We start from the raw sequence: 12089 nt of genomic DNA on the forward strand, positions 1-12089 counted from the left end.
TGCTGTCGCCACACGCGCTGCATCCACCGCCGCCGCTGCTTCTGCCTCTACTCTGGCTACTGCCAGCTCCGCTGCTACTAGCCTCGATGCCCTTGCCGCCGCCACAGCGGTCTCTGCCGCTGCTCGCTCATGTTCCTCTACCGCGGAAAGTTCGGCCTCCTACCGACGCCGCGTGCTCGAGGCGACCGAGCGCTGAGACTGCCCTGCAGACATGACGCGCTACCGGGGGGCTGTTGCATGGGGAGAGGGCTACTTTAGACGAGTTGCTGCTCGTCTGTGCAGAGGGAGAGTGAGCAGGAGCGGCCGGAGCTGTTGCTGCTCTTAGCTGGGGCTGTTGCGAGGCTGGGAAAGAAGATGAGCAGAAGATGCTCAGGCTATAGGACAATACGGCTCTGATACCAGTTGTTAGTCGCTGAATTCTTACTCTTGGTAGTAGCAGAATTCTTACTCTCATCGAGAGAGGATGACACTAGAAGTTGGGGCAATTTTCTAGTTTATTTCCAAATGCCATGCCAACCTGAAGGGTTGGGGGTACATATTTATAGGCTGCTAGCCAGCCAAGCATATGCCAAGATGCTAGTCTAAGATATTGTCCTAAAAAATAGCCCATACAGCCACAAGGACTATGCGACCAGCACAGCCTCATAAAGACCAGCCCACACATGAGACTTATCCCATCACAAGGGACGCTCAGCTTCTCCTTCAGCGCCTCCAGGAAGGCACATTGGCCACACCTTGGCGCATCGACGATGGTCTCCTGCTCCACGGTGCTCACATATTTGTGCCAGCTTATGATGACCTGCGCCATTAGGTGCTCCTCCTGGCTCACTCGATGGGCCACGAGGAAGTCCAAAAGATGCTTCATTGCCTGCGCTTGGACTTCTACATCCCCGACGACCGCGCTCTTGTCAAAGACTTCGTGCGAGCGTGCACCATGTGTCAGTGGAACAAGACGGAGTCCCTGCAGCCCGTTAGATTATGGCAGCCCCTCGATGTTCCGTCCTGGGTTTGGGCGGACATCTCGATGGATTTTTATCGAGGGCCTGCCCAAGGTCGACGGTAAATCCATCATTCTCATGGTGGTCAACAGATTCTCCAAGTACGCGCACTTCATCGCCCTCAGCCATCCATACTCCGCCGCTTCGGTTGCACGTGTATTCTTCGACGGCATTGTTCATTTGCATGGGTTTCGGTTGCACGTGCATTCTTCGACGACATTATTCATTTGCATGGGTTCCCTTCTTCCATCGTCAGCGATAGGGACCCGGTTTTCACTGGTCATGTGTGGCATGACCTCTTCAAGATGACCGGCGTCACGCTTCGCATGAGCACAACCTTCCACCCGCAGATAGACGGTCAGTCTAAGGTGGTCAATAAAGTCATCGCAATGTATCTTCGGTGTGTCACAGGTGACCGCCCGCGAGCGTGGGTGGACTGGCTGCCCTGGGCGGAGTACTGCTACAATACCTCCTTCCACACGGCACTGCGCGCCACACCTTTTGAGGTGGTCTATGGCTGGCCACCCCCGGCCATCTTGTCCTACACAGCCGGGTCGGCCAGAACGGACACGGTGGACGGCCTTCTTCGGGAGCGCGACGAGGTGCTCGCGGAGATTCAGGAAAGGCTTTTCCAAGCACAGCAGCTATCCAAGAAATACTACGACGCGTCCCACCGCAACCAGGAGTTTGCCGTCAGGGATTGGGTATGGTTGCGCCTGCTCCACCGCGCTGCCCAGTCCCTCGAGCCCCGTGCCAAAGGGAAGCTTGGCCCTCGCTACACCGGTCCGTTCCAAGTGCTGGAGCGCATCGGCCAGGTGGCGTACCGCCTCCAGCTTCCGGAGGGTGACCGCCTGCATGATGTCTTCCATGTGGGGCTGCTGAAGCCCCACAAAGGTATCCCCCAACGGCTCCTGCTCTGCTGCCGCCAACATCGGATGGCCGACTGTTGCCAGCTCCGGAGCGCGCCCTTCGTGCACAACTTCGGCGAGACGTGTGGCACATGCTTGTCAAATGGCGCGGCCTGCCAGTGGAGGATGCGACATGGGAGCCTCTCCAGCATCTCTGCGATGTCTACCCTGACTTCTAGCTCGAGGACGAGCTGTTTGCGTAGGCGGGGAGAGATGTTATGACCGGCATCCCCTATGCCAGGCGTAGGCCCAATAGTGGCTAGGGGGCAGTCTGTTAAGGGGCTTAGAGGCCCAATTTATCGCTTATTTGGTATTTTCTTAGAGATAGATATAGTTTCTTAATTATAGCATCTATAGGGAATGATAAATACTTGTAATCTGAGATGATTGGAATTAAGTAGAAAGCAACAATTAAGTTGCTGGCTTCCCTTGGGAGCCAGCCGTCCCTACCCTCTCTCCCTCGCGTGGATAGTACCTCGTTACTGTAGCACCACGTGAACTCTAGGGCTGCCGCAGCAGCCGCCGCTCTCTCGCCACCACGGGCCCTCGTCGACGTCAAGAGTACAGACCACGTCCTCCCCTCTTCCACCCCTATAACCTGCACAGCAACTCCGATAGAGCATCAAGTCCTATCAGGCTCAAACTCGTCTTCAAGCCTCTTCCCTCTCAACTCACCTGAGTTAGAAGCCTCCCTCTCAAGCCCTTGCTTTCTTCGTGCTAACAACTCATCAACCTCACCAAATATGTCTTGGGCCTCTTGTAGAGCAGATGATGATACACCTGCTGCTTGTCGTGGTACCTTCTTTTTAAACTTCATCCTTCTACAAGTATATGCCATTGTACACATTACTTGGAGTGAACACCGTAATATGTAATTTTGCAAAGTGCCAAAGACATGGAACTGGTTGGTGAATGATAGAAACACAACGAATCACACCTTACAACTTGGCCATTCCCATCAATTTCATCATCATCCACAATGAAACCTCCCAAATCATCTTCGTAATTACCAAGCTCCTCAGTTTCCTCTGCCTGCTGGTCATCCTCATAGTCCTCAAAAGGCATAGCATCTGAGGAAATAGAATTGGAATTAATTGGAATTGATTGAAAAATAGTTTCAACCACGTCCAGGAATAACAGGAATAAAAAAAGACGCTAGGGAATCTTCTGGTCCAGCTATCACGATGGTCACCAAATAAACAGTACTCACCTCTCCCGTTGCCACTGTCTTTTGTCCCTGTTCCATCATCATCTGAAAAAACAGAGTGCTCATCCATTTCAGATTCCTTCCCGGCCTTCTTCAAGTGCTTAAACTTGTTTCCCTACAACAAGACAAAATGAGTATTCTTCATAAACACGCACATGCACACACACACACCAGAAAAGGATAGGAGAACTTAGACTAAAAACATACTGGCTTTGGCCGACTGATGCCGGTGACATTATTATCCTCGAGCAACATATAGTCATCCTCATCAAGCATGAAGTCTTCTGATTCCCTGGGTAATCTCATACATTTGAGGACAATGTACACAATAGACTATATTACATCTATTTCTAGCAGGAACAAATTGCAAGTACCTTTTCTTTTTTTGACCCTCATCATTGCTCTTCGGTTCTACTTCCTCTCCTCCCACATTTTCTTCCTCATCATCAGAGTCTGCTATGAAGCTATCATTCTCATACTCGTCTAGACCATCCTCTGCACATCAACAGATTTATCCAGTTGTTACTTCACTAACCCCAGACGAAATCATAATTGAAGCTAATAAAGAACAAAAGGAGTACTACAATCCCCATTTCAATAGCAACGCAAAATAACAGACAGACTGAATAGTTTGAAAATAGGAAGGGAAACTACTCCCTAAGGCTTACTTTGGCAGCACTAGTGAACTAACCCCGGGAAAAGAGCCACACGTGATGATTTTTTCGAACATCTGATTCCCGCCACAATCCTGGGGAGATATCCATGCGGGAGGAGTTTTCCCGTGAGACTGTTTGGCATCCCATTATGAGGACTGAGGATTCACGAGAGCAAGAGTTCAGCTGATGCTGATTGGTTTCTTTGGTGCTAAGAATTGAAAACAACATCTCAAAAAATCATAAAAAAATCAAGAAAAAACAGAAAAAGTTAAATAATATAAGAAATTCACCACAGATCAATGTTAGAACCACAGAACCATGAAAATCTCCGGAATAAGTTTCTATACAAATACATATATATTTCAAATCTGAAATCATGTCTAACTATCATCTGAAATCTAGTGAAAGCAAAGTCAAATAAGTCTCTATACAAATACATAAATATTTCAAATCTGACATCATGTCTAACTATCGTCTAAAATCTAGTGAAAGCCAAGTCACTGCTCTGCTCTACTGCAGCTGCACTGAACCTCGGTACGTCTTAGAAAATTGAAAACAATGTCTTAGAAAATCAAGAAACAACAAATTTTTTTGAATAATATAAGGAAATCACCACATATCAATGCCAACCACAATATTTTCATGCACATAATGCATGAAAAATCACAATATCAAAATTATTTGACATAGTCCAATACATAGAAAATTTAATTCAAGTGGCAAATTCAACCTAGCTAATCCATTCGTCACCAAATCATAGATCATCTCCATCCAGATATCCAAGACATATATGAAAAAAAATTATGGTTCAACTCCTTTCATAAGTAGTGTTCGAGAGAAAAAAAAGAACTCCTTTGTATAAGCTTCTCACATAGGCACTGCAGCTAGTAAAAACATTTTTCTTCTCAAATCATGCATTTGCTTCCACACCAAAAACCCTACAGGTAAACAAGGAAAAACATTAGTAGCTTAGAGACATACCTAAAGTAAACTAATCTAGTGCTGCTAGGATACATCAACTTGAACCAAGGGTAAACATGTGGCATGCCATAGCAAATATTGTCCACACCAAAAACCATGCAATCTCATGGTACTTGGCTACTTGCCTTTTGGTTTGGAGCTCAATGTGGTGCGTGCTAAGATTACCAGCTTTGCCCAAGGTGGCTCTCCTGGCTCTAGCAAAAGACCAAAAGTGCTTGCATGGGTACCAAATTGGATGATGGTTCCAGCTACATGTGGCTTTAAGAGCCTGAGGATTTTAAGGATGAACAAACTTTGTTGTTGCACCCAACTCCCTAACGGTCTGTACCAGCTCCCTAGTTTGGAGACTCTGGCCATTAACAACACACCTATCATCAGGAGTGTTGGGCCTGAGTTCCAGTCACCCTCTTCCCTGGCAGTGGGTGGAGGTATAGACGTCACTGCTAGATCAGTAGTAACATTTCCTAATCTGACATTTCTTTGTCTGGATGGCTTGTGCGAATGGGAGGAGTGGGACTGGGAGGAGGAGAGCGAGAGTGAGACTACAGAAGCTATGGCCATGCCTGCTCTCAAGGAGCTCATAATTCTTAACTGCAAGCTAACTTGTCTTCCACCAGGGCTCATCTAAAATGAGTATGCCAATAGGCAACACATTTATTGGTGTGTAGTCCTAGGACAACACATTTATGGCAATACAAGATCACAATGCCCATTCTGCCAAGAGTAGACCGTATCAATTTTCACATTGGAGCCATATCAATTTTCACATTGGAGCCATATCAATTTCTAGATAGAAGGGCAAATTCAAATAATATACCTGATATCTTCTCAATTAAAACATTGTCTCTGCCAATATTGCCTCCACCAACATTGCATCCACAGATAGCACTGCAAGTAAGCACAAGGAAAAGCATTAGCAGCTAAGTCATACCAAAGTAAACTAATCCAGTGGCAGCCAAACATTACCTAATCTGCTGTTTGAGCCAATTCAAACGAACATTTTTGTTTTTCATTTTCATGAATACCTCCCTGTCAATCTCAGATTTGAAGATATTCATAGCATACGCCTTCTCCACATCAGTAAGTTCCATTGCATCAACTTCATTGAGACACTTGTCGACTGAAAATGCTTCTTGTTTCTTCTTTTCATTGAGTGCTTCCATTGTTTTACTTGTTTGCATCTTCTTAAATTGCACAAAACCATCAATAGCAGCACCAATGTGACTCTACTTATGTTTTCTCCCACTACTCGTTCCTTGCATAGAATCTTGATTGGAAGGTGCAGACTGAGCTTCATTGCGTGCACTTGAGACGTCTAGCCCATCAAAAGTAGCACCTGGACTTGTGCTATCAGACAATGCAACAGGAGCAACTAGAGCAGCAGGAGCAGCCAGAGCAGCCGGAGCAGCAATAGGAACAAGAGGAGCAGGCTGCAAGTGCTCAGTTGATGTGAAGTTTAGATCTCCTGTAGCAACACTTCCTATGCAAAAAAAATAGTGCACAATCATACTTCAAGTGCAGGCATACTATAACTTAAACTGAAAGCAGTGCACAGTCATACTATAAAGTTAGATGGTGCTTTACTCTCAAGTAGAACAATAAGGCCACATAACTTTAAAGAGAAGTTTCAAATAACATACCAGCATACAATCACGTACAGTCTTCATATAAAGGAAACGGCTTCTTCTGGAACCTAGCCATTTTTCCATTATCCTATTTAATACCAAGACAACAGCATAGTTAGTACTTGCAACCAGAATATGGCAACAATTTTTTGGTTCAGTGAAAAAATCTTACATTGATCAGTTTCTTCCATTTTTCCGGTTCCGCAATGACCATGGCCAATGAGTCATTCCAACCAACACCACTATCCTTTAACGCTACATGTATCGCCTTCCAGCTGCCCTTTAGCTCCTTTTCCTTCTCTTGTAGCTGCTGCTTTGTGAAGCGTGCTAAATGATACATTTGGGTAAACTTCTCTGAGATACTTCTCCAACCCTCTCCACTCCATCCATTCTGACCCCTAAACAAAGGGGATGTTCACATGGTCCCTCATAATGTCAACAAGCCCTTTCTCATATCTAGAGTTCCATGTAGCCCTTGCCTTCGACATTGCTGCAAGAAATAATTACAGAAATACATAACTCATAAAATATTATAAAATGTATTGGAGAATTTATTATAGAATATTGCATCACACAGAAATGCATAACTCATAACATATTATAGAATGTATTGGAGAATTTATTACAGAATGTTGCATCACACAGAAATGCATAACTCATAACTACTATCCTACACATTACAGGCAGCCCACATCTGATGGGCTATCTGGTCTCGTAGGGTATTTCCATGGTTTGATTCCATCTCACTTGGGTAGTTAGTGTCTCCCTCTGGCATGCCGACATAATTTGATGGGTTGATATTATCAGGTAGGATGTCTAGCCACTCTTCACTCCCATTCAACCCTCTAATGATGTTGTGAAACACAGCAGCAGCTGCTGGAATCATAACTTGAGATTTAATTGGGTAATGTGTCCCCACTTTCAGAATTGAAAACCACTTTTTGAGAACCCCAAAGGCCCTCTCAATGTGATTTTGAAGAATCGCATGCCGATGATTGAACAATTCCTTGTAGTTGGCATATGCATTTCCCCTCTGGCCACGTCTTCTGAACTCATTGAGATGATACTTAACTCCTCGGTATAGTTGGCATATGCATTTCCCCTCTGGCCACGTCTTCTGAACTCATTGAGATGATACTTAACTCCTCGGTAGGGAGCAAGGAATGATGGTGTGTTTGCATATCCACCGTCTACAAGATAGAATTTGCCTGCTGGCATAGTGAATCCCTTGCCAAGAGCAGACCGCAACACTCCTGCATCAGATGCGGATCCTTCCCAACCAGATGAGATGAAAGTGAACTTCAAGTTGAAGTCACAGGCAAACATAACATTCTGTGATAGTGTCCCCTTCCTATTTCTATAGGGACTGGTGTTGTCTTGTCCAATTATGATTGGGACATGCGTACCATCGATAGCGCCGATGCAGTTCTGCAAGTAAGAAAAATTACTAAAGATTTGGATTGTATTTAGGAATGGTATTAAGGAAAGTGTACCGTATGTATTAACCAACCTGAAAGAATGGCATAAATCTAGGGTCACATGTAATCTTCATGTGTGTGTGGCTTGGATTCGGAAGTCTGATGAATTTTTGGGTTAATGTTGGAATGATATTGAAGACATCATATATTTTCCTATGCACTGTGTCACCACTATGTTGAAACTCCTTCTTTAGCCTCTCTATGCTTGCATTATGAGAGAGCATGAACATAAAAAGACCAAGTTGCTCCTCAATCTTCATACCACGTGTGTCACGCAGAAAGTTCTCGGCCCTGAGAAAGTTTGCTATAGTTCTAAATATTTCAGCCTCCATCCTAAATTCTTCCTTGCACCAATTCTCGTGTCCTTCGAGGATCTCTTTAACCTTTTTAGCACTAGGAAGAGAAGAGGTATGCTCAGGTGTTTTCTCTTCGTCGAGAAAGGGCATTACAGCAGGGAGAAGAACAAAGATTAGCTCCTCATCTTCTTCTTCCTCTTCCAACAAAAAATTCCTAGCAAGCTCTTCCCAAGAAGCATCTAGTGTTACATATATGAAATTATATTATTACATATATATATATAAAACTGCCAAGTACCACAAATTCACAACCACAATTGGCCAAACAGAGCACTAGAGAGAGCATGCTCTTAGGAGGAACATGCTAGGAACTTTCTGAAAGTCAAGGGCTGACTTTCAGAAAATTCCTAGCATGCTCTTCCCAAGAACAAAGAATAGCTCCTCATCTTCTTCCTCTTCCAACAAAAAATTCCATCGACAGAAGCAAAGCATACAACAATTAAAATGTATCTTCCATCAAAATCTAGTGTATCAGTAAGAATCTCACCAATTCAGTAAATAGGTTACAATCCAGTTCTGAATTTTTGTATAGAAAGCCTCACCAACAATATTATTTTGTATACAGAATGTGGCTACATGTTCCACTACAAGAACTGGCATGACTCTTGATCCAAAGGTCTTTCTCTTGATCCAAAGGTCTTCTATTTGTTATTTTGGCAGCAGGCCTATTTTCCAATTATACAATATCCTATGCTACCTTGTTTTAAGATGTCTTAACTAAATATAAACTCCATTCCTGCCTCTGTAAGTCTGTAATCATACAGCTGAGTTATCCTATAAGCAGATTGTAGACATTAGTTTAGTACTGCTATATTTGTTGTCAACTCAGCCATGCAGTTATGAATATTTTCTCTGTTTCTTAGTGTTACTACCTAAGATGTAGACATCCGCAATATAGCAGTATAGCAGTGATCAAGTAACACAGATACTTTCATTCAACTATGGTTCTCATAAGATTTTTTTTGAGTGAGACCTGATACTATGCCTTTCTGGAGGGCATATCTTTGGCCCTTTGCTGCAGTCCCTAAATCTCAAATAACCAAATGTATATTTTTCTGGAAGGCATATAAATTTTGTAGTATATTTTAGTGGCTAATGTGACAAGATAAAGCTTAACCAGATGAATTATTTGTTTTGGTTGCTGTCTCCTCTGTGCCTGGCATTTCTTTGATATATGCTGCTTGTAGTTCCATCCATACAGCTTATAGCAAATAGGAGCAATCGCCAAGTGAAGACAATAAGAAGGCTGGCAATGAGGCGATATCTATTCACTTGGATTTATACTTGCATATGCATATAGTTTTGATGTGAGGATGTCATGCTTTTTATCTTTTAAATTAAAAGTGAGCAGGAAACTTGTCATTTATAAATGGGAACCTAAATAAACAATAGGACTAAGAATTCATCATTCATGAATGAGAACTTAAACAACAGTACTGAGGATCATGTTTACTTTTCTATTTTATGGATATTTGGAGATAGAAACTTATGTCTCTATGAAAGATTTTAATATTTGGATGGATACATTGTTAATGTGTGCTCACGTTGGTTCATTCTCGAATGGATTGTGCTGATTTACCTTGGTTTTGGAGGCATTTTTAATAATGCCTCCATCAATGTTTGAAGGCTTGTACAGAATGCCTTTAAAAGTATTATAGGCACCTAGAAAATGTCTTTATATGTTAATATTGAAAGGCGTTTTGAAAAAATGCCTCAAAAAAACCTTTTGAGTCCAGTTTATAGCAGACATTTTCATGTATGCCTAAATAGGTTTTTCAAGGCATTTTGGCCACTTTTAAAGGCATTTTTAAATGCCTTGTACAAACAGCCATGCTGTAGTGCCCCTCTTTTGCCACTTTGCTATATGCCACATGTCATTCATCTTTCAAAACAGAGGGTACTAACAAATCAAACCTAATTTGTGCCTGTGACAGCATCAAATACCTTAGTTGATTAGGGACCTAGAGATTTAGGAATTGGTGTAGCCTTATACCATGAAACCCTAGGAACCTATCCAACATAGATATGCAAAGATTTCGAAGTGTGACCAAAGATTTCGAAGTGTGAACCATCAGATAAAACATGATATTCTCAGCATGCTACTACAAGCACATCCAATTAGTAAAAGGTACACATCCAAGTCGCAGAAGCTCAAACTTGGGAGGGACAAGGAGGAGGGAGGAATGACTCACTGGATCTTGGGACGAGGCAAGGCGGCCAGGCGGGGGCAGTCACGGAGCAATGGAGATTGAGCCGGTGCGGTCCGGTCGGCGGGCGGCAGCGGCACTGGATCAGCTTCACGCAGCCGGGCGTTGAGGTGGCTGCGGCAGCCCCAGGATCTACAAGAAAGAAGAGAGAGGATGAGACCCGAAACCCTAGCGTGCACAGAGATGTTGAGGCATGCTCACTGTTGGCGTGAGCCGAAGCGATGAGAAGGCGGAGGGGCGGCAGCGACGGGATGCCGAGGTGGCAGAGGGGCGGCAGCGACGGGATGCCGAGGTGGCGGAGGGGCGGCAGCGACGGGATGCCGAGGTGGCGGAGGGGGCGGCAGCGACGGGATGCCGAGGTGGCGGCGGCCGGATGCTGGGGTGGCGGCGGCCTCGCGCCTGGGCAGCCTCACGAGTCGCGACTTGTGAGCGAGCGACGAGTCGGGGAAACCTTCCCAGCCTCCAGAGTAGTGGATTCCTTCCGCGCGGAAAAGGAGGGGAAGCGGGCTTCGAGCCCGGCGCGGATGGGCTTCCAAAGTGCGCGACGGATTGTCCCGAGGTAGATTGGCTCGTGGGTTTTTCGCCTAGGGAAATCACAGGGATCCCTCTGGGTTCCCCTGTTGCCAAAGTAGGCCTAATGGGGAGCAAGCAGGCTACCTAAACCGCCCACGTCACCCGTGCGAACAAACACCAGGAAGAAATCGCGAGAAAAATTCTAACCTCCCTCGTCGTCGCCATCGCCATCATCCCCACCGATTGAGGGCCGTGGATCCTCCTCCTCGTCGACCTCGATCTCATCGTCTAGGGTTCCAACAAAACCACTTCCATCAGAAACGGCAGAAATCGGCGAAAAACCCCGCATACCTTCCTCATCTGAGGGCACCGTTCGCCCCATTGTTCTCGATGGACTTCAACGTTCAGCCTGACCGAACCACGGGTGGATCAATTATATCGAGTTCGCGGGGCACCAATGTACCATGCAGAAATCGAAATCCGCGAAAGAACTGGGAAAAAGCTGGACTCGATTCCTCAATCCGCCCGGCCGATCAAGGTAGGCTAGGTTACTCACCGGAGTCCGGCGAACAAAGAAACCGATCCCAAGTGCTGGACCACCGCCACGCCGGCCAGGTATCAGCAGCGGGCGCGGATGGAGGAGGGAGGTGAGACGCCTCTCGGCGAGAGAAAGGCCTCGGCGGAAGCCGGAAGGAGGACTTGTTCGCGGCGCCCCGTCGTCGTGGTCCGCCGCGAAGACGCACGCGCGTCGAGTAGGGGGTCATTGTATGGGTAGAGCCCGGCTCGTACGTGGGACTTGGGAGTATACAACACTGTGGGCCTGTTTGTTTCCTGGCTCATAGGCCCAGCCAGCCCAGCGGGCTGCAATGCAACTGCCCCCTGCCCCGGCTCGATCTGCTGCTGTAGTGCTGTACGTCTCCGGGCGCCGTGGCTTATAATGGATGGAAGGATGTTTTGGGATCGTCTTCTCCGTCTCCACGAGCGGCTTCGTCGACCTGCGGAGTCTGGATCGCGCCTCACGCGAGACACCCATGGCGCTGCGGCTTTTGGGAACCAAGCTCTCGAAGCGAATCTTGCCATGTCATGACCTCTTGAAGGGGCTGCGCCCGCTCCATGCAAGGCCTAAGACGACTGTCATCTCGTCGGTAGGTGCTTGCTTG

At 46.0% G+C, this 12089-nt stretch overlaps 2 protein-coding genes and 1 long non-coding RNA gene across 5 annotated transcripts; all 3 read right to left on the minus strand.

Moving 5' to 3' along the window:
- Positions 1 to 2492: 2492 nt before the first annotated feature.
- LOC136526978 (transcription elongation factor SPT6 homolog) lies at positions 2493 to 5829 on the minus strand. 2 transcript variants are annotated; one of them, XM_066519555.1, is made up of 8 exons: positions 5717 to 5829; positions 5568 to 5638; positions 4641 to 4707; positions 3488 to 3608; positions 3321 to 3405; positions 3117 to 3228; positions 2844 to 2976; positions 2493 to 2727 (listed from the first exon to the last, which is right to left on the minus strand). In XM_066519555.1, exons 5-8 carry the CDS (start codon positions 3387 to 3389, stop codon positions 2529 to 2531), a joined length of 513 nt encoding a protein of 170 aa, XP_066375652.1. In that variant the 5' UTR covers positions 3390 to 3405; positions 3488 to 3608; positions 4641 to 4707; positions 5568 to 5638; positions 5717 to 5829; the 3' UTR covers positions 2493 to 2528. The 2 variants fall into 2 exon arrangements, with proteins under 2 accessions (XP_066375652.1, XP_066375653.1); XM_066519556.1 differs by lacking the exons at positions 4641 to 4707; positions 5568 to 5638; positions 5717 to 5829 and adding an exon at positions 3782 to 3911.
- Positions 5830 to 6018: 189 nt separating this feature from the next.
- On the minus strand, positions 6019 to 11633 carry LOC136526707 (uncharacterized). 2 transcript variants are annotated; one of them, XR_010776561.1, is made up of 5 exons: positions 11486 to 11633; positions 11137 to 11338; positions 6548 to 6865; positions 6391 to 6463; positions 6019 to 6230 (listed from the first exon to the last, which is right to left on the minus strand). It is a non-coding gene; the product is annotated as an uncharacterized lncRNA (long non-coding RNA). The 2 variants fall into 2 exon arrangements; XR_010776562.1 differs by lacking the exons at positions 11137 to 11338; positions 11486 to 11633 and adding an exon at positions 10402 to 10497.
- On the minus strand, positions 7046 to 8495 carry LOC136528620 (uncharacterized). Its single transcript, XM_066521579.1, has 4 exons — positions 8477 to 8495; positions 7886 to 8388; positions 7471 to 7803; positions 7046 to 7408 (listed from the first exon to the last, which is right to left on the minus strand). Exons 1-4 carry the CDS (start codon positions 8493 to 8495, stop codon positions 7046 to 7048), a joined length of 1218 nt encoding a protein of 405 aa, XP_066377676.1.
- Positions 11634 to 12089: the final 456 nt, after the last annotated feature.

This window comes from Miscanthus floridulus, chromosome 19 (assembly GCF_019320115.1).
Source record: "Miscanthus floridulus cultivar M001 chromosome 19, ASM1932011v1, whole genome shotgun sequence".
Classification (NCBI taxonomy): Eukaryota; Viridiplantae; Streptophyta; class Magnoliopsida; order Poales; family Poaceae; genus Miscanthus; species Miscanthus floridulus.